The sequence below is a fragment of the Rhea pennata genome, chromosome 5, assembly GCF_028389875.1.
Source record: "Rhea pennata isolate bPtePen1 chromosome 5, bPtePen1.pri, whole genome shotgun sequence".
In the NCBI taxonomy this organism is placed as follows: domain Eukaryota; kingdom Metazoa; phylum Chordata; class Aves; order Rheiformes; family Rheidae; genus Rhea; species Rhea pennata.
The window spans coordinates 51,679,793-51,706,029 of NC_084667.1; the positions used below are offsets into that span (position 1 = coordinate 51,679,793).

Consider the following 26,237-nt stretch of genomic DNA (forward strand, 5'->3'; position numbering starts at 1 on the left):
GATCAGTGTAAGTAATGATAGATCTATTTTTTTCATTTGCCTTGTGGTGAACAACAGAGACTTGATAAGGGAATGTACAGAATGTGTGCGGTGCAAGGGTTTTTTTTTAATTATATTGTCTGTGCTGTACTAATTCAGAAGCTGGATTTCATTTTTTGAATTGTCAGCAGAATTGATTATCTGCATTTAAAGAGCTGGGTTATGGTAGTTATGTTTTGTCAGATAAATGGGAACAGTACTTGAAATAAGAACTTACTTGGTTTGAACTGCAAAAATAACCCTTTTAAACATTCTCAGGATTTGATCTTAACCATTTTTAGATCTAGTTCACATTATGTTTAAGTGACCTTTTCTAGAGGATTATGTCTTGACTTTCAAAACTGTGCTGACCTACATGAGATTCTTAGATGCTAACCTGCATGTATAGCTATAATATAGCCAAACTAAAACCTGCAGTGGGCTACTATTTTCTAAACTGCGTGGAACAAATTCAATATGGAAATGACTGAGGAAAAAATGATAAAACCTATGAAGCTGTTTCTACTTTAAAAAATGACTTACTTTTTTATTGCAGTAGACATGCAACTTGTCATTAAGTATCCAAATATGTTTGAAATCAGGCTTTAAATAAGCATTAATGAAAATTTTAAAATCATTAAAGCAGATTGGAGACTTAATTTCCATTATTTTGTTGGGAATTAAACAAATTGGGCACAGATACTGTTTTCTAAGCCTTGCGATGTGTCTATTGGGATCCCAGGGTGTTAAAAGAATTAGAAAAATATAAATTGGACTGTCTTCACAGGAAAATAAGAAGCGTTTGGAACGTATCAACGTTAATTGGCATGATGAACTAATAAGCATGTGGAGATTCTTCTTGTGCTTGCAACTGTGCAAAGACCTGTTACAAGTCTATGCAAGCAGACATTAAGGACCTCTCCCCCAAGAGCTCTGAGCTTGTGTAGAGATGAAGGATGCAATTGTAAGAGAAATGCTCCGAAGACCGATTCAGATGCAGGAATATCTATGTACTTAGTGATATGATTGTTTTGAGGAATCAGATGTGTCTGTCTAGAAAGAGAGATGCCTACAGCAGACACTTGTAAGCTTTCTTTGCTGATACTACCATTGGCAACCAAAATTCATAGCTATATGCCAACCTCTATGTTGTTTTGAAATGGTGCACGTATAGCTAGCATTACATGAACCACAGTTTCAAAGTTAGGGGTTTCTCTTGTAGATTCAGTTTTGAAACCTAGCTGTTTTTTAGCTTGAATAAACAGCTGTTCAACGAAGTCAGCTCTGAGGTTAGTTCTAATAAAAACGTCATATATAACAACTAAAGGTGCTGTAGAAATAGATTACAGGGTCTAAAGAACTGAATGGCATAGAGAAGAACGAGGATGGATTGCTATAATTTCAAATGCAGAAACTAGATTTCATGAAATGGGACTATCAGAAAATATATTCAAAATAAACAAAAGGAATTTTTCTTTATGAGGCATGCAGTTGATCTGTGAATACCTTGCAAAAGGAATTCTGGATGCTAAAAGGATTCAAAGGGTATGGGGGCAAGGTCCACTGAGTGTTGCAAAATAAGTAGAAACTTGCTGAATTGGGGTAGTTGCTCAGCTGAGAGCAGCTGGAGTTTGGGAGAGTCCTGTGAGGAAGTATTGTGTATGTTCACTTTAATACTTAGGCATCAGCTTACTGTCGCTGTTGGAGACAGGATACAAAATTTGCCTTCATTTATCTGGTGCTGCAAGTCTTGTGTTCTTAAAACTCTCTGCAGCAAAAAACTACACCTGGAAAAGTGGTAGCGGTCTTGGCCTGAACTTTAGTTGCTTTCTGTACTAAATAAAGCTTCGTTCTGAGCTGGCCATTGTCTTAAACCCGCTCTGACCAATTTCAGCTCTTTTATTATGCCATCCTGTCCCTTTACAAAAAGGCTAACTGTGAAGCACTCTTTATTTTTTTGGTGGGAGGAACCTTAATGTTGCAGTGTAACTGGGGAGATGTTCCATTTCTGCTGTATCTAGAGTGTAACTTGATGGTGGGCAGGACTGAAGCATTTGCCTGACCAAAAAAAATAATACTTAAGATCTCCTTAAACCAATTTGTGGGAAACAGTTCCGTAATACATTTCCTAATTGCAATATGTCTTAATACAGTCAATAATAACCCAGGAAACAGTGCATGTTTTTATAGAGATTTTTACAAGGCTTTCTTAAAGAAAATAGGATTAAAAGTGACACATTAATAACAACCCTACACCCCTGCTGCTAAACCTACCCCAGCGTGTGCGTTTTTTTAGTTAGCTCTCCACAGTAACTTATACTATAAAGTGGCCTTTTAGATGTTGCTGTCTTCTGGACATCCATCTCATTGCTGTAAAACAGTGAATGTTTGCTCTTGTCTGAAGCAACCTTTCATGAGGCTGAGCGGCAGAAATGCAACTGCCAGTTTCTTGCTTTGAGATCTTTCACTTAGAGATGGCTTTAGTATCCTTTAGCAGCTAACCTTTTAGAAAACCAAGAGAGTATGAAAATATCCTTTTGCAATGCTTGTCTAACATGACAATTTTTTTTATTTTTGAATTTGCTGTAATAGTATGCAGTTTTACTAATGTGGTGGCTCTTAGGCTTCTATATGTTCTGTAAGCCTGTGAATTACAAAGGATATATAAACTTTCTGTAAAATTGATAATGCAGATGCTTTGGTTACTATAGCTATATAATGCATGAATGGAAAGAACTGGTAAATGGTAGATTGAAAATGAGTGTTCAGATCAGTTTACTTAGAATGCAGATTAACCTCTAGGGTGGTTATTTTCAGTTGAGAAGGAAATAACACCTTGAACTAGTTTTGGTTTTGCAATACTTACGACTGCTTGATCTTGTTTACTGGCAAGATATGATACTGATAGTAGTTTGAATTGGCTGTAAACTGTGCTGATCTGTTTTTTTTTAATAGCTTTGCAAAAGCAGTGCATGTGTTTGTGTGTGATTCAGTTATTCCTGAATTTAGAAGGCACAGGACTTCTAGTCAATATAAAGCTTTAATTTTCATCCCCTTTAGTAAGCATTAATGAAACACAAATAAACTTGTAAGGTCTTTTTTTACTTCTTTCCTCTCCACATAGCCACAAAAACACTAGCAGCTGAGCTCAGTTGAAATAAATGAACATTTATAAAGTTTGGTCTGTTCCAGTGGTATTTATAGAGTTTCTCTCAAAATTTTGAAATGATAGACTAGAGAGAAACAATAACATAAGAGCACAGTGCTAGTGTGATAGACAGTACATAGTATATTTTCTTTCTTTTAATGCTTGCATAAAGTGAATATGATTTTAGCAAATATAATCTTTATTCTATCTTGATGAAAGAGTAATATAAGAGACCATTCAATTCCCTGCTGTTTTTCTCTCCTATCTTGGAAAAGGGCAATAGAGGCATGAAGGCAGTGAAATTGGGTAGTATACTAGACTATCCGAAATCTAGTGGGTTTTGCTGCCTAAAGAATTTATGCTAGTGGACAGCTGAAGGAGGTGGACCTATAATCAGTGATAGCAGAAGGAGAAAGTAAGAATTTTTTAGTCATGGTCAAAGATGACTTAGTCCAGTGAGAAAAGCAAGGGAAGCCTCTGGGATGTGTCCATCTTGACTTAGCAGAAAAGCAAATTAAGGCCTACAATCTTACCACTTTATATAAACTGCCCTTTGCTGACTTACTGGGAGACTAGAGTATCCTGAGATACGAACTTCATGTGCCATGTTAGACCTGAACAATGTTATGAAACCTTCATCCTTTTATACCAGGCTGTGTAATCTTGAATACTGAAATATTGTCGTGTCATGGCTCACTAGTTTCTTTCCCATTTTGGGAGCTATGTGATCTTTTAAAACTGTTGGGTTGGATTTTTTTTTCAGTGGAAGATTTGTGGAGGTTTTCAGCTGTTTTTGCTGTGTGGAACCCACACTACTTTTATTTTGAGGGAAGTTGTAGAGAAGTGAAATATCATTGTACTCTACCCTTTGAATTATGCAGAATTTTCAAAATCCATAGTTTGAATTTTTCTATGTCATTACACAAACTAGTAGCTCAGCACAATGTGTTGCAGTGTAACTGTTTTTCTATTTATACTGAGAATCTTAATGAAAAGACTAGTAAGTCCAAGCCTGGCTTGTTTAATAGTGATGTAAAGCTGTAAACATATGTACGTTGTCTTTTTGATTTGAAAATATTAGTTTTATGCTCTTGAGTATAAGACTTGTAATGACTCTAATTGTGAAGTAAAGGCAAGTTACTTTGTAGTTAGTAGCACTGCAGTAAAACTGTATCTGTCCAGTATTTATATAGGAGCTCCAGAACTGCTTTAATCACTTACTAAAACATTGTGTTAATGTGTTGTGCAGTGTGGCTTTTTGATGTCGTATGATGTTTTTTGTGGTTTTGTTTTGTTTTTAGAATATGGATAAGTCCTTTATATCCAAGGCTACCTCAGGGAACAACTGGTTCTGCTGGTGAATCTGAAACTAATTTTAAATCTGACCTGATAAGCTATTTGATGGCTTACAATTCTCCTACACTCAAGGAATGGATAGATAAGATTCAAGAGCATGATTTGTCAGAGACAAGGTATGTATTATCATTGTTTATAATAACTTGCATGCTTTTTCTCCAAAAAAATTAAACATCTCTGTTGTCAGGATCCATTAAGTCATGGGTTTGTTTCTTAAGCTTACCTTGTTGCAGAGTTAGCAGTATTCAAACTTGAGTCTAACTTTAGGCAGTTTTCAGTGGGGCTAACTTCTTGGGCTAGGTGCTGAGGGAACCAAAGACTTCACAATAGTCCAAACATAATGCTTTCAAACTGTTATATGCTTTGGGCTAAATTTAAAGCAGTAATCAGCCTGCTTAAATAAACTGTTAACCCCTTGCAGATTCTTCTTGAAGTTTTAAGTAATGAGCTGCCTTTGTATCTTGATAAATGATCACTTTTACCTTTGCAATAAGGCTTTTGACATTCTGTGTAAAAATGAGTTTCATTTAAATTGAACGTTAATACTCTTACGGAGGTTATGGTGAATTGAGCTATTTCTAGTTTTATAAGTGTATGATCCAAAGGAACAAAGTCTCAGCAATAATTTGAAAGAGGTAGCTGTAAGGAGTGGTGGGGACACTGACTTTTATTTAAGTCAGTCTGACTGAAAACTTGCTTCAGTAAAATTACCATTGAAGAATCTGGGTTGTGCTGAGTTTGACATGTGTGAGTGGATCATACAAGCAACGATTATTGTAATGAGATTGCATTAAGAATAGGCCTCTGCTCTTTAGGACACAGCTCTATCCATTTGTATGTATGCAGAATTTGGCCTATTACAAGCATGGATTATGTGTTGTGTTCTATAGCAAGATATATGGTATAATAAAAATGCAGTTATGTAATAATATGACTTCTCTTGAAATAGTCTTCTCATATCACTTTGTTGATATCAGTTAAACATTCTGAATAAAATGTTAAGTAGTTTCTAATAGATTCATCTTGCATTTCCACTGAAATAGTGTTTATTTCAAAAAGTGTAAATCTCCTCAGCTGCTTAATAGCAATTTTATAAACTGGCAATAAATTAATTTAAAAGAAAAACTGAAAAAAGGTGATAAACCACAGTGGAAATAGAGACTGAAAGCTTGCCTAGTTTAATGTACGAAATTGCCTTGTTTAGTGTATGAAAATGTGCCTTTTTCTTCCCATGGAGTCTTACAAGATTATATGTTAAAAAAAAAAAAAAAAAAAAGTTGTAGCCTGTGGTCAGGTGAGCTAGCTTGAGCTTATGCTCTACTTGATCATCTGCATGATTTCTATTACCTGAGCTTGATCAGCTGGGCAAATCTTCAGTGCAACAGATAAATATTTAATGGTTGGACTTGTGTGCTTAATCCATGATGATAGGTTTTTACTTGCGTGTCTTAATACTTTGTAAACTAAAACATTCCAGAAATTATGCATGGTGTTTTTTTATGTGACGCTTTTATTATTCTGATGCGAAGTGGAAGCTATGGCAGGCTGATGTAAAGTGCATGATGTTACGCTTGGTCATCACAAAGTAACTTTTCAGATTGACTTGATTTTCACTGACTGATAGTATGCTTTTTGGGTAGCAGAGCTCCAAATAACCTCTTGGTGGTGTTTCTTTGTTTCTGTAGAGTGTATCTGCTTGGTTCTACTCCTGGACGATATCAAGGTATTGATAAAGAAAAGTGGGGTCATCTTAGGCTCAGAAAGGTACTATAACTATAGGGCTTTTTGTCAATATCCTCTTAACTGTAGCTCCCATTTTGGGGAGCACTCTTTTGTTCCTTTCAGTTCTTTTTTCATTGTTTACTTTTCCCATTTACTGTAAGTTCTACTGTAGCTGGGGTTTTGGGATATGAAAGGAGTTGGGTGGTTAACAACTATTAAATATTTAAGTTTAGTTGTTTAATTTCTGTTGGCTCCTTAAGCCCATGTTATCTGTGTGTGGTTCTTTGAGTTTTTTTTTCCTCCCCTTAAAGACTTTCTAGAGTTCTTCTTGCCCATTATCTAACTAACAGCTGTCTAATTGCCTTGTGATTTCTCTTGAAGGAGTAGTGGGCTTTGAGGGGATCCTGATGATAATTATTAATTAATAATTTGTTATTATTGCAAAGTTAAGTAAGTAACCTGAGTGTTAATCTTTTTCTTTGCCAAAAGAAGCAATATCAAACTTGTAATTAAGATTGTCTCTTCCTCTTGAAGTCTAACAATATTTCTTTCTTTCTCAATAGCTTTTGAAAGAGCATGCCTCATCAGTACCAGCACAGGAATCTTGGCCTGTTGTCGGACAGTTCTCGAGCATTGGCTCAATGGGAGCGGACGAGTCCAAGTGGCTGTGCTCAGAGTTCCAGGAGAGCCTGGTGGCCACAGGCAGCGATGTCACAACTCTCCGTAAATATGATGTTCCGATTCACTTGGTACGCTTTTAGGTGCTGATGGCCTCTATTTAATATTTATTCATTTATTCTTTAATCTCATAGTTATTGGCTTGCTTTTATCTTTTGGAAGAAGCTAGCCTAGTTTTCATCTTGAAATCAGTAGAAGAATCTTTCCCCTTCAGTTCATCAGTGCTGAAAATACACAAATACTTCTTGTACTGTTACAGGGTAATATAATCTTAAAAAAAAATTAAAAAAAAAATCAATCTGCAAGAGTTGAGTGAAGAAAGCTAAGGGGAAGCCAGTCACTTACATTTCCTTTATAGTCACTAGGGAGAGATTCACTTCCAGGTAATGACTCATCTGACCCGTTTTAGGATGAGAAGTCTTGCTCAAGATTTCTGCTGACAGCAGAATAGATGTGGATGTCTGTCTTGTAGACATTTGAAGTTAATCAAGGTGCTAACTTCCTATCACTTACTCAGCTGCTGTCTATTTATCTGGATCTTAAATAACTTCATTGAATTTAACAGCAGACAGGAGAAAGCAAGAGCAAAACAATATTTTTTAATATTTTCTAAAAACTTTTGTTACTATTGCTGTTGGACATGGCCTTCTGTGTCACGTGTGATTGAAAGATATATCCCAGTTCATAGCTTCCTGGATGTATACTTTGGAAGATTTAAGTTTTTGTAGTTCCCTAATCTGTTTTTCCTTCTGAATGTTGAAACACAGATGCTTACTGTGCAAGTAGATTTTAGTTTTAACTCTGACTTTTACTCTCTTAGTTTCATAAATGCTTAATGTCTCTACTTGATGTACGTATTATTCAGCAGATTGTTATGGTAGGTTATTGTTATAATATAAAACTACTTAAAGTGACGCTAACTTCGTGTTTGAACAGAGTATTTCTATAAGCATAAACATACAGTACTTGAAGTACTACAAATGTACTACAAATTCCATCTCTGATTGATTATATTTTCCTCTAGTGACAAAAAACTACGATATTCTCATCTTCATTCTATAGTTTGTCATCTTGTTACTAACAGAAGCAGCTGTTAGTGTTGCTGAGGTGTAACTGAACCACTGAGTGATTCATATTTTAAACATTATTTTTTAACCTGATTATTTTGATGTGGTTATCAGCACAACTAAGGGGATGAATAGAAACAAGAGTTTGTGGCAAGAGCTTGTTAAATCAAAGAAAGTCTTGCCAAACTGTGCCCTCACTGTGCATTAATTGCCCCACATAGTCGTATTTGAAATGCAGTCTAAAATTTTATGTAACAAATGTTAAGAACTTACTAGGACCGAAGTGAAGTTAGCTAAATCATGATTCTGTGAATCCCTACCTTTTGCCTGCTGATTTTTGTTAAGTTGTGTAGGACAGCTAGCTAAAAACATTAAAGGCTTTCTTTGTTACTGGCACAGGACTGATTTTTCCTTGTCTAGTTTAAACTGCTGTGTAGTTCTATTCACTCTGAAAAGCAAAGTTGTTATGTTCCCCATCTCTTCCCTGCCCCCAGTAAGAATTTATTTTTAAGAGGATTTTTGTTTGAAAGTTGTCAACTGTGTATTTAGAGCTGCATTATTAAAGTTGTGTTTTTTGTGGGGTTTGTTTTGTTTCTTTTTCCCCGGAAGGTTTATCCTACTGTGGACAATGTGAGGCAAAGTCTGGAAGGCTATCCTGGTAAGCACACGAATGGAGGGAAGGGGGAAACTTTATTGGCTCTTTGTGGTCATAATATCCTGCAGACTCATTTCAGTGGTTGCTGTTGCTTCAACCTGGAATTGTCATCTTGTCAGGAACTCTGAATAGGTGGCAGTAGAGTCCTTTTATTTCTTTTATTGATATTCTAGTTCTAGCTCTGTTGTTGTGTGACCAAGTAGTAAAAGTTTTGTGGGCAATGGTGTGTTGTATACAAGGCTGCAGAGTCATGTCATATGTCGCTGTATAGGAGAGGGGAAAAAAAAAAACCACTGGCTCTAATTCGAGTCATACGTTTGTTTTAGCAGAAAACTCGGATTTGAGTGTGATAACTCGGCATAAGCACAAACACTCAAATCTGAGTTTTCTGCCTTATCTTTGTCTTCCTTGCAGTGTCACTCTGCATGCTGCAGTTAATGGAGAATGTGTTAGTTTCAGTACTCACTGATGACTTTTTTTTTTTTGGTACTGCACTGTACAATTGGTCAGGTCAATCTTAGACTTGTATTCATGAAGTGAATGTCCATGTGTGAAAGCATGGCCTAGACCAACCTCAGAGAGGAGGAGATACTGTAATACCTTGTTTGATGCAATGAAGCTTTTATTTTATAAAAGCAAACACTGTGGGATGTAACCATGAGTGCAGAGGAACTGGCTGAAGTCATTGCAATGCCACTCTGGATGATCTCTGAAAAGTCAGGGTGATCATAGACTGAAGGACTGGAAAGCAAATGCCATCCCTATCTTCCAGAAGAGCAAGAAGGAGGATTTGGGGAACTACAGGCAGGTCACCTTCATCTTGATCCTTGGGAAGGTGATGGAGCATATAATCCTGTAAACAGTTTCCAAACATATGAAAGACAAAGTGATTGGGAGTAGTTGGAAGGATATAGGAAAGGGAAATGTGCTTAGCTGACCTTACAGTCTTTTATGATGTGACTGGCTTGATGGATGAAAGTAGTGCAGTGGATGTTGTTTATCTTGACTTTAATAAGGCTTCTAATGGAGTCTCCCATAATATCCTCCTAGAAAAACTAATGAAGTACAGGCTAGATAAGTGGACACTGAAGTGGATAGGAAACTGGCTGAGCCACCAGCCTCAAATGGTTGTGATCAGTGGCATGAAGCTCAGGTGGAGAGCAGTTAGCAGTGTTATACGCCAGGGGCTGCTGCTGGATGCAGTGCTGTTTAACATTTCATTAACGTACTGGATGATAGGACAGACTGCGCCCTCAGCAAGCTTGCTGACAATAAAAATGGGAGGAGTGGTTGATGTACCAGATGGTCACGCTGCTCTTTAAAGAGACTTTTACAGCCTGGGGAAACGGGCAAATCAGAACCTTATGAAGTTCAACAAAGGGAAATGCAAGTTCGCAGTCCAGCACCTGGGGAGGAGTAACTCCAAGTACCAGTACAAACTGAAGCTGGAGAGGAGCTTTACAGAAAAAGATCTGGGAGTCCTGGTGGACAACAAGTTGTCCATGAGCCAGCAGTGCACCCTTGTGACCAAGCATGCTAGTGGTATCCTGGACTGTATTGGATAGAGCATTTCTAGCCAACTAAGGGAGGTGATACTTTCTCCCTGTTCAGCCCTGAGAAGGCTGCTTCTGGAGTACTGTGTCTAGTTCTAGGCTTTGCAATATGAGATGGACATTGGACGTACTGGAGCAAGCCCAGTGAAGGGCCACAAAAGTGATTAACAGATCGGAGCATCTGGCACAGAGCAAGAGGCTGAGAGCTGGAGTTCCTTCCTGAGCCACCTCTTCTCCAGACTGATCTTGTCAATGTGTGTAAATATCTGACTGGAAGCAGTAAAAAAGATGAAGACAGACTCTTCTTGGTGATACTCAGTGAAAGAACAAGAGGCAACAGGCATAAATTAAAATATAGGAAATTTAATTAAAACATAAGAAACCTTTGCTGTAAGGGTACACTAGAACAGGTTGTCCAAAGAGATTGGTGAGACTCCATCCTTGGAGGTGCTCAAAACACCATAGGACATGGTCCTGAGCGACCTGTTCTAGTTGACTCTGCTTTGAGTTTGAGGGTTGGACTAGACTATCTCCAGAGGTCCCTTCCAACCTCTGTGACTCTCTAAGCCTTTGGCATTCTTGAATCCATGAATGTGTGTCCTGTTCCAGGTCAGGTATCTCTGCTCCTACATAGAAGACTTCAACTGCTATTCTAATTCATACTAACAGTAGGTGGAACTTTGAACACAAGGCTAGCAGGACTGTTAACAGCTGTCTTTTATCTGAGCAGTCTTTGAGCATGTATATAAGCTGTTTCAGGAAGTAAGTTAGGCTGTCTTAATGCACCTGATTGTCTGCAGCCTCTGTACAGCAAAGCTCTTGCTCTGTGAAGTAGGAGGTGCAATCTGTTTGATCGTTGCTGTGATCTGTTCCATTTTGTGAAATAACTAGGTGAATTACAGAAATCTATCTGTACATGTGAACAGCTCCATGGATCCCTGCAGCTAAAGTATCCATTAGAGTAGTAAAGCTTTTGTGACAATCCCTTATGGCTTCTTCTAGAACAAGTCTTGCACCATGTTTTTAATATACAGCACTGATACGATTCTGTATACTGTTGCTAATTCGTCTTTGTTAGAGTCCATTTCAAGAAGTCATACTATTCATTAGCCAAAGACTAGATAAGAGCCACATACAGTTTCATCATAAAGTTCTCATTTTGTACAAAATAAAATGACTGTTTTGCTGGATGCTGTTTTGTTCCTGCTAGCCTGTGAGTAGTAATTGTAATCTGTAGCTATGAAGTGATGCTATAATCAAAAATATCCACAGACATCTTTCTTTAAGACAGTCTTTAATTCCAGAGCCTGTATAATGATTCTCTTTATCTCAGTGTAAATCTGTTACTTAGTTTAGAGATCTGTTTAATTGTTAGAATGAAAAAATATATATAGCATTTTATACCACTATAGCATTTGACTATTTTCCAAAAATAAGTCATGATGATAGTACAGATAATAAATTCCCCAAGTCCCTAACTGCCTTTGGAATGCCTTTCAAAAAACAAATATAAATATTCTGTAACTTTTTTTTCTCCTTAAGCTGGTGGCTCACTTCCCTACAGTATACAAACAGCGCAGAAACAGCTGTGGTTGCATTCCTATTTTCAGTAAGTAAAACTCAGTTCTTTGTTTTTTCTCAGACTGTGTATTTAAACTTACACTAATGTTTTAGATTGTTAATAGCATATTAAGGGGTAGTGGTGAGAAACATGATACTCTTCAGCTCATTAAAATAAATGCCTTTAGTTTCAAATCTGGTCATCTTATGTCCGGAACATAGAACAAGGTGAACCTTGTTTTTAAACTATTAAAATGACAAAGGGTACTGCTGCTAATAGAAGACTGTGTCAGATCTGGGCTCTCTAAACTTCCGTTCTTTGAAATGGCATCCTATTATTCCTTTGTATTTATTGTTTATTTATTTATCACAGTTGTATTTCACATTCCCACTTCTGCCTCAGTGTTCGTAGGGTTTCAGCTAAGCTTATTACTTTCTCATAGCAGGATTAGTGTTAGGAAGTGGCATTAGGATGGTGGGTTTATGGGTGTTTTTTTGTTAGTTTGCTCCTCTGGAGTACAGCAATTCTGTTGCAAAACCTCTCAGTCCCCTGTGTTAATACCATCTTTTGTTAAAGGTGCCTGACGTTTTCTATTAGGAGCTTCTATTTTCACTTGCTTCTAATTTTGCCAGATTCTAACCATCTGACACATTCCATGCCAAATGTCTCCCTCGGGCTGAATCTTTTTAAAAATGTAAGCATTTCTGAGAACAATGGGAAAAGCTGTTTTGCAAAGATCAAAAAAATTTTGGTAAATTTTCAAGACCACAGCCACCCATTTCTTCCACCAGCAAATTTTAACTGTTCCCGGTGGAAGCCACTCTGAACTTTGACTCTTCACCAATTCTGACCATGCTTACAGATGAGCAAAGTTGTATACATATTCAGATGGCCAAGAACACAGTTGCTAGTTGCAGAGAGCATCCTCCGTTCTGGAGTGAACAGTCCTGTGATTGCTGCTGAGAGCATTGCTGGTCAATGTCCAACAAATAGAACTGAAACAGAAAGCATGGGGCTTTGTGTCTCTTGCCTTCTAAGTGTGCCGTCTGAGCACATTCAGCAATGGAAGAAAGCTGCAAACGGAAGTTAAATGACCTTGAATGCTTTAAGATGGCTCAGTCAAGATTCAAAAAAGATCATAAAATTAGAGATGCTTGTGCAGGTTTAATTCAGTTTCTTAAGCATAACACCTTATGACACCTTTATTTGCGGGGGGGAAAAAAGAAAAACTTTGTGGAGCGTTTGTGTGATGATCCCTCTTCCACCCCTGTTAGTCTCTTATTTAGTGTGTGTGTAATTTATTAATGAGATTATTCAATTTTTTATTCCTGTTCTATGGGAAACCACTGTCATGCCTGTTTCAGTGAGCATATTCATGTCCTGCTCTGACAACAAAAGAACTGTTTTAAATTCATCTTTCAAGAAGTGGTTGCAGATGATAAGTGGCCCTGCATGATCTGCTTTGTAGGGACTACCCACATACAGATTCTTACCCTGCAGTAATACAAGGAATTGGCTCCCTAAGAGAGCCTGTATGTAAGCTGTAACCATAGAGCAGTTGACATGCAGCAACTTCTTATCCTGATAACCTTAGAGAGAGAAAATGGTAGGTCCATTTATATCAGCTTCTCCACAGTAACCACATGCCTGTTCTTAACCTTACATATTCTTCTGAGAAGTTATTACAGAAAATGAGAGCCTTTTGGATTTGGTGAATATGGTAACTGTAACAGTTGTAAGTGTGGTGTTCCAGTCTACAAACACTGACAAATCCATTCTTACAGAATGTAGATTCCAGAATATTGCCATTGCCATGCTCATTTGTTGTTGTATTATCAACGCTACTACTGTATTCAATGTATGGATTTTACTTTCAGACATTGAAATGTGCCATGCTCAACACATATTTGTTAGTTAGGCTCTGTGGGCCCCAAGGCTGATGCGTTGCATCAGAGAATACGTACAATTAGTGGTAGATGATACTTACAGTGAAAGAGAAGGAATATCGTTTTAGAAGCAAGGAGAGATTGATGGATAGGAAAATGGTGTCCATTATTCCCACTCAAAGAGGTAGAACCTCTACCCCAGGCACGCTAGTTTTATGACATCTCTGGCATTTTGTAGGTGACTTGTCCAACTTTTCTGTCAGTTGAATGTGTTCAGCTACTCTATGCAGCTTTGAACTGAAATAATTTTTAAAGTAATTTCTGAAAAGTGTGAGATGACTAAACTTAATATTGGTTTCTGATGGCAGGAAGTGAATAATAGACTAGTCTGTTAAATTAGCTATTGTGTAGATAGTACAATTTTCTCATTTTTCTATCTCAGAGTTTTTTGGTTCAATATTCAGTAAGTACTGTTATTGATGAGATTTGCAGTGCTCAGTGGTTTAATTGTTACTTTATGAAACAGCTGATTAACAGTGTATATAGTGTATTTTTAATGCTGATTTTAGTTAATTGTCACGTAGTATCATGTGTCATAGGCAATTACTTTGTAATTTTATTAATTTCAAAGAATGAAAGGAATTGGTTTGGCAAGACCTTATTTGATTGGCATTAGAATCTCTCAAGTCCATAAGCTTAATTATATTAAAGCAGTATCTGGTCTTTAGTCCTCTTGAGTTCTGAAGAAGAATAAACTTGCTTCTTAGCTTGAAATAGTGTTGTTATGAAGTCAGTAACTTCATAAAAAACCAAAGCTCCGTGGAGCTAAAGATCAGAGAGATAGAGCACATGCACAAAGGACCTACTGTTCTATTGTGGCTGAGACCAATGGCAGGAGTTGTTTTAACCACACTCAAAGTTTCTTGCCACTATCTTGAAATGGAAGGCCCACTGACTGTTTGAAGAAAGAACTAAATGATGAAAGAGATGGTGTTGTAGAAAATTAGTTATTCCTGGCTCTGTTTGTATGTTGTGTGTGTTTGCCTGGATTCTTTTTCAGAGTGTTGTGATCATTTGACTTCCCTGTCCCAATAGCTATACTTGTAAAGGGGCCAATGTTTGCTTCTGTCTCTTTTGTGCCACAAAAGCCACATGTTCATGGTGAATGACTTACTGTATGTCTTTAAGTACCCTTTAAATTCAGTGATTGCAGTTTCTATTTTCAAACCCCCAGATTCAATAAACATTAAGAAGAATGTTTATCAAATGTGTAATTTAAAAAAACTTCTAAAACCTTACAAGTGATTAAAGTGGATATAAAAGCAGCAATTCATTAGAATTTGTAGTGCAAGTGAGTGCAGAAGTACTTTCTGTACTGCAAAAGATACCTTATTCACAGTACATAATGTCTTGAGCAGGTGCAACAAGTTAAACTAAACTCTAAAGCAGCTATTGTAGAACTGGAGGGGCAATAAGGGGAAAAATTGCAGTTTAGCAGAGTCAGTAAGCAGATGGGCTGTTTCAGTGCTTGCATCATAGTGGAGTCACACCTAGAAGTGACTACTGTCCTGTTCGAGGCTGCATCATTTAAAGAAAAAAAATGGTCCTGGTATGCTGCAAAGGTTGGGGAAGGAGGAAGCAGCTGCAAGTTTTTGGTGAAAAATGTCAGGGATAGTGGTCTAGTGTCAGAATAAGGCAGTATTAGTGATTCTGAAGTTCCACTCCAGCATGAGAGCAGTACTTAGCACATCCTCTGCCAGTTACAGTCTGATGAAAAGTTTACAGTTTAAAATGTGCTAAGCCAGGTAGACTGACTACACCCTCCAGGTGTTGCGTTGACATGCTCTTATTCTTGCAGAGCAAAGCAACTGCTCTTATATTTTACAGTAGACTTTACAATCTACTTAGGTTATTTTTTTTCCTCAAATATGTCAGAAAAGATACATGACAAAGTTGAAATTTAGCTGATTTAAGAATGGATTAATCAGATACTGTATCGGTCTGAAATCCCTTCCAGTTCTTTTGGTTTAAAGTTTGTTGTGCAGTCCAGAGGAATGTACTAATTTCAAGGCTGAGGAAGCAACATCTCTTACATGTCTCTTTAATAATGCTTTTACTAAAATCATCTGAGTTTTGAATGATGTAATGAAGTTTTTTTAAAAAAATGAAGAAAATACTGATACTAAAGCTAGTAGTGGAGGGAAAAACTTTGTTCTTGAATAAGGTAGTGAGACTTTACAGATCTGTATTCAGTTCTTGACTTTTTGACAATTTTATTGGAGTTAACTTTTCTGTGCCTTAATTTTTCTTCTGATTAGAGATATCTAAACAGAGCTATAAAATGAAGCTGTTAACAATTGTTGAGTTGCAGTATACCCTTAAAGTCTGTATGTAAATATGCAAACTGTAGAGTTCCTACAGAGGAGCACTAGTTTACTCAGCTGTGACTGTATCATGCATGCTTAGTCTGCTCTTCAGAAACTGCCTTCAGTGTGGCTTGCATCTAAACATAAAGACATCTGGTTCCCTCGAAACACGAGTACAGTGTTTCAGCTCTTGCCCTTTAGGAATGCAGCACCAGTTCTCAAAAATGGTGTTTTCTGCCTTTCATCTTAGGGTAGGGATGTTAAAGTAACCATATCTTGACTTCTGAACTGCAAAGGCTCGGGACTTATTCATGTGGAAATTGGTCTTCAGGGTTCAACTTGGGTAAACCTATAACTGCAGTCCTTCTGCTTCTTTCATCTTATTAGCCTTTTAAATGACCACATTTCACTTGAGAGATTTTTCAGAGCTGATTGATTCATTTTGATCTGCCACTTAAAAAAGGATGGTAAATTAAGGAGAAAAGATTATGACAATCCAAAGCAGAGCCTATTACAATCCAAACCCAGAAAAGAAGTCTCTGGATGGAGGAAGCATTTTCACTCCCTACTCTTGAGTAAGGGCTAACAGCTATGAGTGGAAAGTGCTTCTAAGGACTACAATTACAGTTCATGTTTTGTAACAGTGTTGCTGAATTATCCCAGCAATGGCTTGTTGTTTCGAGATAGTTCATGTATCTGACCTTTACTGTCTTAAGCCTTCAAATTTCCCAATGACTTAGGGGCACAGATAAAAGGAAGAGAACAGGTAGTATCAACAGTCTATCAGTTGTTCCCTGCTTCCTGGGTAATAAATTTTTAATAAACTTAGGGAATTTTGCAGGGATTACTTTGGTGCCAAGACAAAGCTCATTAGCTTAAAGGCATAACCATTGACTGTCTTCAAAGAAGAAAAATTGGCTGAAAGCTTAGACTTGGTTTCTCAAGTGCTAGCTGGAGTAGAGGAATGGAAAACTTGTTAGGGGATTCTGATAAATGGAGAAGAACATCTGGTTTCTTTTTAAGAAAACATCCCTGCCCTTCTGGCTTCTAGTAAGATTAAACTAAATTTTTATCTTGAAATTCAATACAGTGTTTTCAGCCTTTCTGTAGAATACACAAATATTAAGAGTGCTGAGTAAAGACGGGTAGTATTACCAAAAACATGGCACAGTAGTATGGGCGATTCTTTTTTTAGATGTCATAACAAAACCTTATCTAAAATATTCCTTTTATTCTCTTCCTAGTAAATGGTCAGCAGAAGTTTCTGGTCGAAGTCATGCCATGCCTCACATCAAGACATACATGAGACCCTCTCCTGACTTCCAGAAGATTGCATGGTTTTTAGTTACAAGGTAAACAACTAACTATATACCTCTCAAAGGTGTAATGTATAAAATTCTTGTCAGCTGTACGCACAGGTGAGTTACCTATGTACTCCTTATCATACTAATAGTGACATAAATTTTAGTCTGTACTTGATGTTTCTCTGTTACATTTTTGGGGATTTTGTGGTCTCTCTAGAAAGTTTGATCCTTTTACTGAATTACATGAACTTTTCTGTTTAGCGGAAACTGAATCATTTCTATAGAGTAGTTAAACAAAAAGAAACAAACCTTAAGAATATAAATGTTCCAGTGTTTGAAAAGATCTTACAAGCAGCAAGATATTCTAGATCCTCTAAATAGCAAACAGAATGAGTCAGTTGTACATTGAGAGCTTAAATGTAAAAGAAAATAACTTTCCGTGGTATACAGTCAGATGTTTTTCTGCATATTACTAACTTTCTGTGGTATAGTCAGATTTTTTTTCAGATATTAATAACATCTCTTGGAGGCTTGAATATTAATTTTAATAACCTATTAAAAATAACTGCAAATTCATTTTGGAATCCTATTCTTGGCATCAACTTCATAGGCATGAAACAATAGGATGGTTGCAAAGAACGTGCTGTCTAAGGCAGGAGAACAGGTATAATATACAAGTTAAGATTGTGCTGCACATACAGGATTGCCGTCTGATCCAAGCTCATACGAGTTTTGACTACAGAATGTAGCAACCAAAAGTTGACCTGTGTAAGATGAGAAGCAGCGCAGCTTTAATTCTCTTACAGGTTATTCATATTTTATTCTGAATTCTTTAGATGAGTGGAAATAGTCTGCTCAGAAGTCTGTCTTTGAGTGTGCGGAGTGATACGATACAACCTGCTTTTCTACATATTGTCAATAAGGAGTGTTTTTGGAAGTTAACTTTCAGAAACTGAGGAGAGGAAAAGTATAGAAGAGAACAGTAGTGGAAGGGGCAGATGTTTATTCCTACTATACCTAATTCATTTTGTGTTTCATGGAACGCCACCTCTCAAACTGTCTTAGGTTTATTTATTTGTCTAGACAGATGACCTTGTAATTACAGTTTAAAACTTCTATTATCATGCAAATATGTTGCCATTTGCACAAAACAAATTCATAATCATCTTTAGAAGAGAAACTGGAATGGTAGTTGTATATTTTGAAGTTATCAAAAATTCTGGACTTAAAGCTTTCTCTTCTGTAATATCTCCCATTTACTTATATTCAGCCTCAGAACAGACTAGCTCAGTACTCTTTCTTCCAGTGGGAAAAAGGTAGTGCTATTTGGGAAGATTATGTGAGCTGGTCCCCTTTTTACAGTCCATTTCCCTTGTACTTCCTCAGCAGCCATAACCACTGGGTTTGGGGTGTTAGAGAGTATCTCTGCCTTTGTTTTGAATTTATTTGTGAAGTTGTTGTCCATTAACTTGTCTAATCCTCTCTTAAACCTGATAACACTTGCCTCTGCAAACTCCTGTGATAACAAGTTCCAGAAGTTCAATACCTTCTATGTTAAAATATTTAACTGCCTTAACTTCTATAAATTCGACTGTCGTCCACTTTTAGCCTTCTCTTGAAGCTGAAGTCTCTGCTTCTTTAATCTATCCTTGAAAGGAGCTGTTCCAACTCCTTAATTCTTTTAGTTGCCTTTCTCTATATGTCTAAATTCCATGGATAGATCCTATTTGAGTTGTGAAAAGCAGAATTGAAAAGAGAACTCAAGATGCAGGTGTATTGGAGTTTGATTTGACTCTGCAGATCAGATTCACCTGGTTATAGGTGTGTAATCAGAAATCAGTTTTGTACACTGCTCTGAGCTTTGTTTACTATGATACAAACTTGGGTTTGGCTGTATATTTTGACTGCCTTTACCTGTCCAGTTTCCAGACATACCTATGGAGGCCTCTACTTTCCTTGTGGGATGAAAGTATTACAGATTTGCTTTTTGTTTGTTAGTGAAGTGAAGAAATATTCCTGCAAATTTCAGAATGAAGAATTATCAAGAAAAGTCAGACAGAAGGAAAGATGTTTCTTTCACTTGAAATACTTTCCTGTGAAGCCTGGATGGGTCTCTGAGAAGCCAACAACTTTATTCAGTACCTTTGAGCCTGATACGCTGCTTTCTGTTTTTGTTATATGGTTAAAAAAAAAATGAGAACAAAGTAGTTTTTCAGTGCTCTTTTGTATAAGGAGCATGAAAGCAATGGTCTTCTGTGCTCATACCTCTGAGAACCCTTAAAATGTTGACCCACCTGTCAAAGCATAACCTGGCACCACCACTGAAAATAACACAACTGTTAATTGGGAGGTTACTAATTTCATGCTTCTACTTGGAAGGCTCCTTTGCCTAAGAGTGGCTCTGTGCTATACAGTTTCTTTGCACAGTTACACAGGGCAGACATTGACCCAAGAGCTGACCTAGGCTTTCAATTTGATAGTGTTCTAGGGCATCTGCACACACTCACTTTTGACTTAGGAACCTGTACACAATTTTATGTTATACTCTGCAATGTGCTCTTAGTTTTAAGAAGCTGTGAATTGGTGGTGGTAAACTGACAAAGGTACCTTATCTGGCCCAGAATCCTTGAACTGCAGATGGAAGGAGGATAGGAGAGAATATTAGAGGAGTTACAAAACCAGGGCTTGAATATAGTAATGCTTTTTCTGTGGGGAGCTGCCACTGATCATTGTCAGAGATTTAAAAAGTGGATTACCTGGACCTTTGGTGTGACTCAGAACCTAAGAGCAAATGTTTTTACACAGTACTAAGTAGAAAGATAAAGAACAGGAGCTGTATGAAACTCCTATTTTTCATCTGCTTGATGAGATCAAGAGGATAACACCAGTAGGACATGTGTGAGGGGAAGGGGACAATTAAGAAGCAAGTTTTTAATTTTTTTTCTATGTTGTGTGATCATGCCTTGTGCAGCGATAAAACTTACACAATGTATATGGAGCCACTTTCAAACATACTAATAAGCATGAGGCTTACCAGGACTGATACCACTTATGGTAGATGTGAGTATTGAAATTAATCTGGATATCTGCACTTGACAATCTGAATTAATATTGGATATCCCTGCTTAATAAGGACAGTATACAGTGATGAACTTTTGCATCTTTTTCACATCTGAAGTCTTTCTGTTTTAATTAAGGTTCTTTTGTTGAGTTGCAATCTGAAACATCCATGTTGCTGTACAAATAGTACATACATAAAGAAAGAAACTGTATGACTGAACATAGTTAACTGGTGCAAAATTGCTTTGTTTACTGAGTTTGCTGTGTTTGCTGCCAGTCTTTGTAGAACTTTGAGGTTCTAGTTTCTGGAAGCATCAGCAGATGCCAGTACTGCAACACTATGTGGAACACAGATGAGTTAACTCATGTATTTTTTAGAAATTATATCATAGATATTCTGTAGGACAAAAGATGAGCTAGACTGCTTTAGAAACGGTTGTATCATTAACTCTTGCCTTTACTGTGTCCTGGCACACTTAAAGTTGACATTAATCTGCAAATTAATAGGGAAACTTTGCATTCTTTGGAGTCAGCTAACATGGGGAATACTAGAGGGTTTTTTCTCATATTCTTTTCTTCTACTGTATACTGCTATCAACAAAGCAACTAGTATGTCTGTCAGTTAAAATTTTAATATTAAAGCTTTGTATTTGTTTGTAGGTTTTGACTGTAGAATTGCATTCACTTTTTGACTCCAACTTAATCTACTTCATAGCAGGTAGCAGGTGAAAGATTACAGTATGGTATAGAATAGCTTGTTTTTTCAAAAAAAAATCCTAAATATTTGTTTTTATAAATACATCAAAGAACAAAACACTGGAAGCAAGAGATATTACTTTAATACCTCTAAAAATGTTCTGTACTAAATATCTTACAGTCATAACGGACTAAGCCTTTCATCTTCCTAAATCATAAAGTTAAAGCTGTTTATTAATACCTTGGATCTTTCTGAAATGTGCAGATGAGTTTTGAAAAGTTGAAGTTGTCTTGCAGAACTGTGATACATGCAGACTTTTGTAATTATGCTCATGTATTGTATGAATGCTCTTCTGCATAGTGCCTCTACTGTTCCCACTGTGCTGTAAAAATAGCAGTAAGGAAGAATGGCCAAATTGTTTTTTGTTTTTTTTTTTTGTTTTTTTTTTTTTTTCTTTTGAAAACGACTGTTCTGATTGAAGTCAAGTTCTCCTACTAAAGTGCATTGCTATAGCTGTAGTACATCAGTATTTGCTCCTGTGAAGTTATGCCTCGCTGAAATGCTTTCTGTTTTTTTGCAGTGCCAATCTATCTAAAGCAGCTTGGGGAGCTCTGGAGAAAAATGGCACCCAGCTAATGATCCGTTCTTATGAACTTGGAGTCCTTTTCTTGCCTTCAGCATTTGTAAGTTCATAGTTCATCCACAAATCCTGGGATACTCTGAGAATCTGCAAACTTTTATAAATACAAATGTAACTGAATAATCTAGTTACTAGTTTGCATTTCTCATTTGGAGAGTTTATAGCAAGTGGAGTTTACACAAGCTATTCTTGCAAATAAATATAGTTTGTCTACCCACCTAGCAAGTATGGATTTGGTCTTGATAAGACATTTTATCGTGTTATTGAAACAAGATAATATTTTAATGTGTTAACATATATTAAATGTTGCAAAGATGATCAAATCTTTCATTTTTTTTAAAAAAAGCTATGAGTGCATATTATACAAAAGCGATGCGTATGAGCTCTAACTTGAAAAACAATTCCTGATTTACCACTGATTGCTGGCTTTGTTCTTTCCCTGAAATATGCTTCTAAGGCCAGATGACAGTCTCTTCTCATAGTTTCTGCTTTCAGAACAAGTTCTTGAATGCATTTTCTAAAATCTGGGATACAGATCTGAGAATCTCTTCATCAAAGATGGTTTAAAAGCTGAAGGAAAGTATCTTTTCTAAACTGTTGTGACTATAATCTCTATATAGAAGACAAGTTTTAGATAAAAGGTCTCTTATTCTAGTGTGTGCAGCGAGGTACTTGGATATATGAATAATTAGTGAGATGTAAGGGCTGTCTAGTTTGAGTGCAATTCCAGCAGATGCTATGGGAATGAGTATAAGATACGGTATGTATATAGTCATCTCTAGTGTATGTTCCCTATGATATTTTTTTAAGGACTTCAAGTTGCACGTTGTATCAGACCAGTGTATTAGTGGCTACAGCTGGACTTCTCCCGTTCCTTTTTGAACCAGTTTGGCTGCTTGTATCCCCAACAGAATCCTGTGGTAGTGATGTCGTTCCATGATAAAATTTTGCATTGTGTGTAAGAAGAAATAGCTTCCTTTTTGCTTAGATTGTTTTTGTTTTGTTTACATCTACTGTCTAATAGTGAAGAGATCTGAGTTTCTTGTTCCTGCTGTTTGGTTTCTTATATGGTGAGTCTAGTGGTACTAAGATGCTATTAAAGCAATTAGTTTACAATGAACATGCAGCCAAATGTCTTCCTCTGTGAAAGTCTCTTCCAGAGAAGGAATTGCAAGTCTTTCTAGAAAAAAAGTTTGTTTAAAAAACATTAGAATATATCTCTCTCAGGTAATGTTCACAGAGGTGTTTACATAATGTTTCAGCACTTCTGTTGGTTAATGTAATCCCAAATGAATGGAATATTTTGATGTTATGAAAATGTTCACCTACCGTAGTTACATAACTTGAGTCTCTAATTACAACATTAGGATTGATAGTTTCTGTCTGTAGCCTCTTACCAAAAAAGAGCTCCTGTATCTCTGTCTTGACATTAACCATCTTATGTAGTAATGCGGTCTTTGCCTCAGTAAGGTTTATTATATTTTTCAATGTAGTTTATGTGCAAGAAAATATTCAGAGAAAATGGGTTGATCAGAGAATGTAACAAGAAAATTCTACAATTTCTTATAGTAGAAAACATTGATTTTGCTATTAGTAGACTCTAAAGTGAAGCTGGCTTATTTTAATAACCACTAACAATAGCATAACAGGAGTTGGGCAAAAGGATGCTTTAGAGTACCAACATTTAATCATTTAATTTGACTTTTGTCAGCAACTGACCTCAAGGGATTAAAAAAATATATATATATATATATATCTTCAAAGAAGTTGGCTGATGTTATGTCCAGATACTGGGCCAAGCAAAGAACTTGCATGTGATAGTGGTATGGTAATTAATAATAGATTTTTTTTTCTTTTGGCATGAACATAATTCTAGAATCTGGTTATCAGTTTTATTTCCTGTAAACTGAAGGATCCTGGTCTGATTTGTACTTTTCCATATGTTAGTTTCTACTACTTCTGGAAAACATATTTCAAATAGATAGAAAATTAGGAATGATTGAGTTAACGTATGTCTCTGCCCAGAGTGGCTATACCTGTTCCAGATCTGTGAGATCTGTGTGTGTGTGTATATATGTATATGTGTGTGTGTGTGTATATATGTATATGTATATGTGTGTGTGTGTGTGTATATATGTATATGTATATATATTAAAAAAAAAAAAAGAACTACACAACCCCCCCCCACACACACACACCTTTCTTAATTCCTTGTTAGAATGCTTGGCTCAGATCCCACTATTCCATCCTGACCTTTCCTTTCTACATAGGATTTCTTGCTCATGGATCATGGAAATGGTCAGATCACGACAGCATTTTTCAGTCTCAAAATGTATGAGAGGTGGGGAGGGGGAATAAACTTGTTTTATTTGTCTTTCCCACCCTCAGATTTCTAACAGTCATCTTTAATGCCTGTGATCTTTCTTGTGGGTTTTTCCATAGCTAATTTAAGTTTCATAGTTATCTGAAATCAGACTTCATTTTGCTGGGGAGAAATAAACATTTGTTCAGGAGCATTTCATTTAATAGTCAGAAATGTAAAAGATTCTGAAGAACTTGGAGCTTGCAAAAGCTTACAGAAAAAAAGGAAAGTGAAATTGACTGAAGTTTACACTTTTACATTTCAGCTTGTTTGTCAAGTACTTAAACCTTTCTTCTATCAAACACCAAGAAAAAGTCATTATTTAGGCCAAAATTAAAGTGTTTCTGCTTGCAGTCCTGTGTGAGCAGCCAGAGCAAAACCCATTTAGCCGTTTGTGAAGACTGGTAACTATTTAAAGTAGAAATGTATTTTTTGTTCTTTTGTTTTGTATCAAAATGTCTGAAATCTAAATCCAGTGTCTAAGCTAAGCTTAGTGATGATGGGAAACATACTGTATACTCATTACACGTTTACTTCAGTCTTTAGCAGAAGCGTACAGGCCTGTTTATACATGAAAATGCACAATTTATTTTAGATTATTCCAGAACAACTATATTTCATTCTAAATCCCCTAGAAATACTGTACTAGTAACAAAAATGGCAAAGAGCTGTTTTGTAATACTCCTGTGTAAATACTTCCTAATTGAAGCCTAAGCCTTGAGGTCATCAGGGTGAGAGGAAAAAGACATTGGTTGGATCTGCTTTTGTAAGAGGAAAGATTTCACTGTGAAACACTGCAAAAATATGACCTCTTTCTTCCCTCAAACCTCTTTAGGAACAAGATAACTCTGTTTAGTGGTGGAGAGGGAATTTCTTTGCTTTGAATCTTTCTGAGGGCTTTTCAGCAGTTTTGCTTCGTTCTATATTCCTGTGCACGTTCTGTAATACAAGTTTCTTAAAGACTTAAATATTTAGGCATGCTAGACTTAGGACAAGTGATGCTTTGTTCTTACTCTTGATCAGCCATTTGGAAAAGGCAGTTAAGGTGTTCCTGTTTTCCCCTGTTCCAATCCCACTGTGTCCAGGAAAAGATCAAACTTGCTTATTGCTCTTTGTTGTTTAGATGTTAGTTGAAGCAGCAGACAGTGAGTAAACTTTCTTAGTGCAGAAGAGTCATTGCTGAAAATTCAGGCTGTGCCATAAGCAATGGAATGCAAAATGTATCCGTTTTGTGGGGGGTTTTTGTTTTTTAATTTTGTAGTAGCAAAACTGAGATGCCTCATTCACTGCAGTAACTACAGTCATATAATTTATCACGTCACTTATATTGTCTTAGCTTGCAACCTAAATATACTCCAATAATCATTCAGTGACTGCCCAGTTAATAGTTGCTATGCAATTATAAATTTCTAGCCCAGTTGTCTGTATGTAAAGCAAGACAGTAAGGTATTCTTAAACTGCTTTGCTGTATTTTTAACCATATAAACTTAAGATTGGTTGATAATTCTAATAGGGGCGTACTAATTGTTTCTGTTCAAGGAAGAAACAAATTATATGTTATATACCTGCAAGTTAACAGTAGATTACTTAGAGAAGTAAGATTTGTGTGGTGTCAGTCTGCTGCACTGCTCCCTAGGGTCTGTTTGGGTTTGGCTGTACCTCAAAAAAGTAGATTTCAGGCTTTACAACTTATAGTATTACCGTGCACCTTATCAAATATCTGTGAAATGTTTTCAACTTTGTAGTGATAATGAAGTTCTAGTTATCTTCTGGAGTTTCCAGCTTTTTTGCTCTTAAGGACAAATTCTGACTTGAAATATGCATGTGCTTTATGATTCTTTTTTTAATGTAGAAAGTAAGATAAATTGTATAACGCAGTTGGTGTCAAACGCAAAAGCTAGGGCCCTAGTATATTCAAAACTGAACTTTACCCTTCTAAATCCATGGTTTGGATGCAGCTAGAAGTAAGCTGTGTGGCTGTAGGGCTGTTTGGGAACTCGGTGGCTGTTCCAAGACCGCTGAAACAGATATGGGAAGAAAATGAGTCAATGCAGACAAGTAAGTAAGTACTTATGAAAACAAATTTAATTGCCAGGATTTCAAACCTTGATGCCTCAAGTATTCTATATTGCAGTGTGAATTTATCCTTATGATGCATGCCTAA

General features: G+C 36.6%; 1 protein-coding gene across 1 annotated transcript in view; it reads left to right on the forward strand.

The window, feature by feature from the left end:
• Window positions 1–26,237, forward strand: part of TDP1 (tyrosyl-DNA phosphodiesterase 1) — a 52,701-nt gene that overhangs the window by 8,886 nt on the left and 17,578 nt on the right. The window contains exons 8-14 of the mRNA XM_062576595.1: window positions 4,468–4,638; window positions 6,208–6,286; window positions 6,808–6,993; window positions 8,599–8,647; window positions 11,740–11,806; window positions 17,255–17,362; window positions 21,652–21,754. Of these exons, the coding sequence (XP_062432579.1) occupies window positions 4,468–4,638; window positions 6,208–6,286; window positions 6,808–6,993; window positions 8,599–8,647; window positions 11,740–11,806; window positions 17,255–17,362; window positions 21,652–21,754 (763 nt within the window). The remainder of the gene's footprint in view (window positions 1–4,467; window positions 4,639–6,207; window positions 6,287–6,807; window positions 6,994–8,598; window positions 8,648–11,739; window positions 11,807–17,254; window positions 17,363–21,651; window positions 21,755–26,237) is intronic.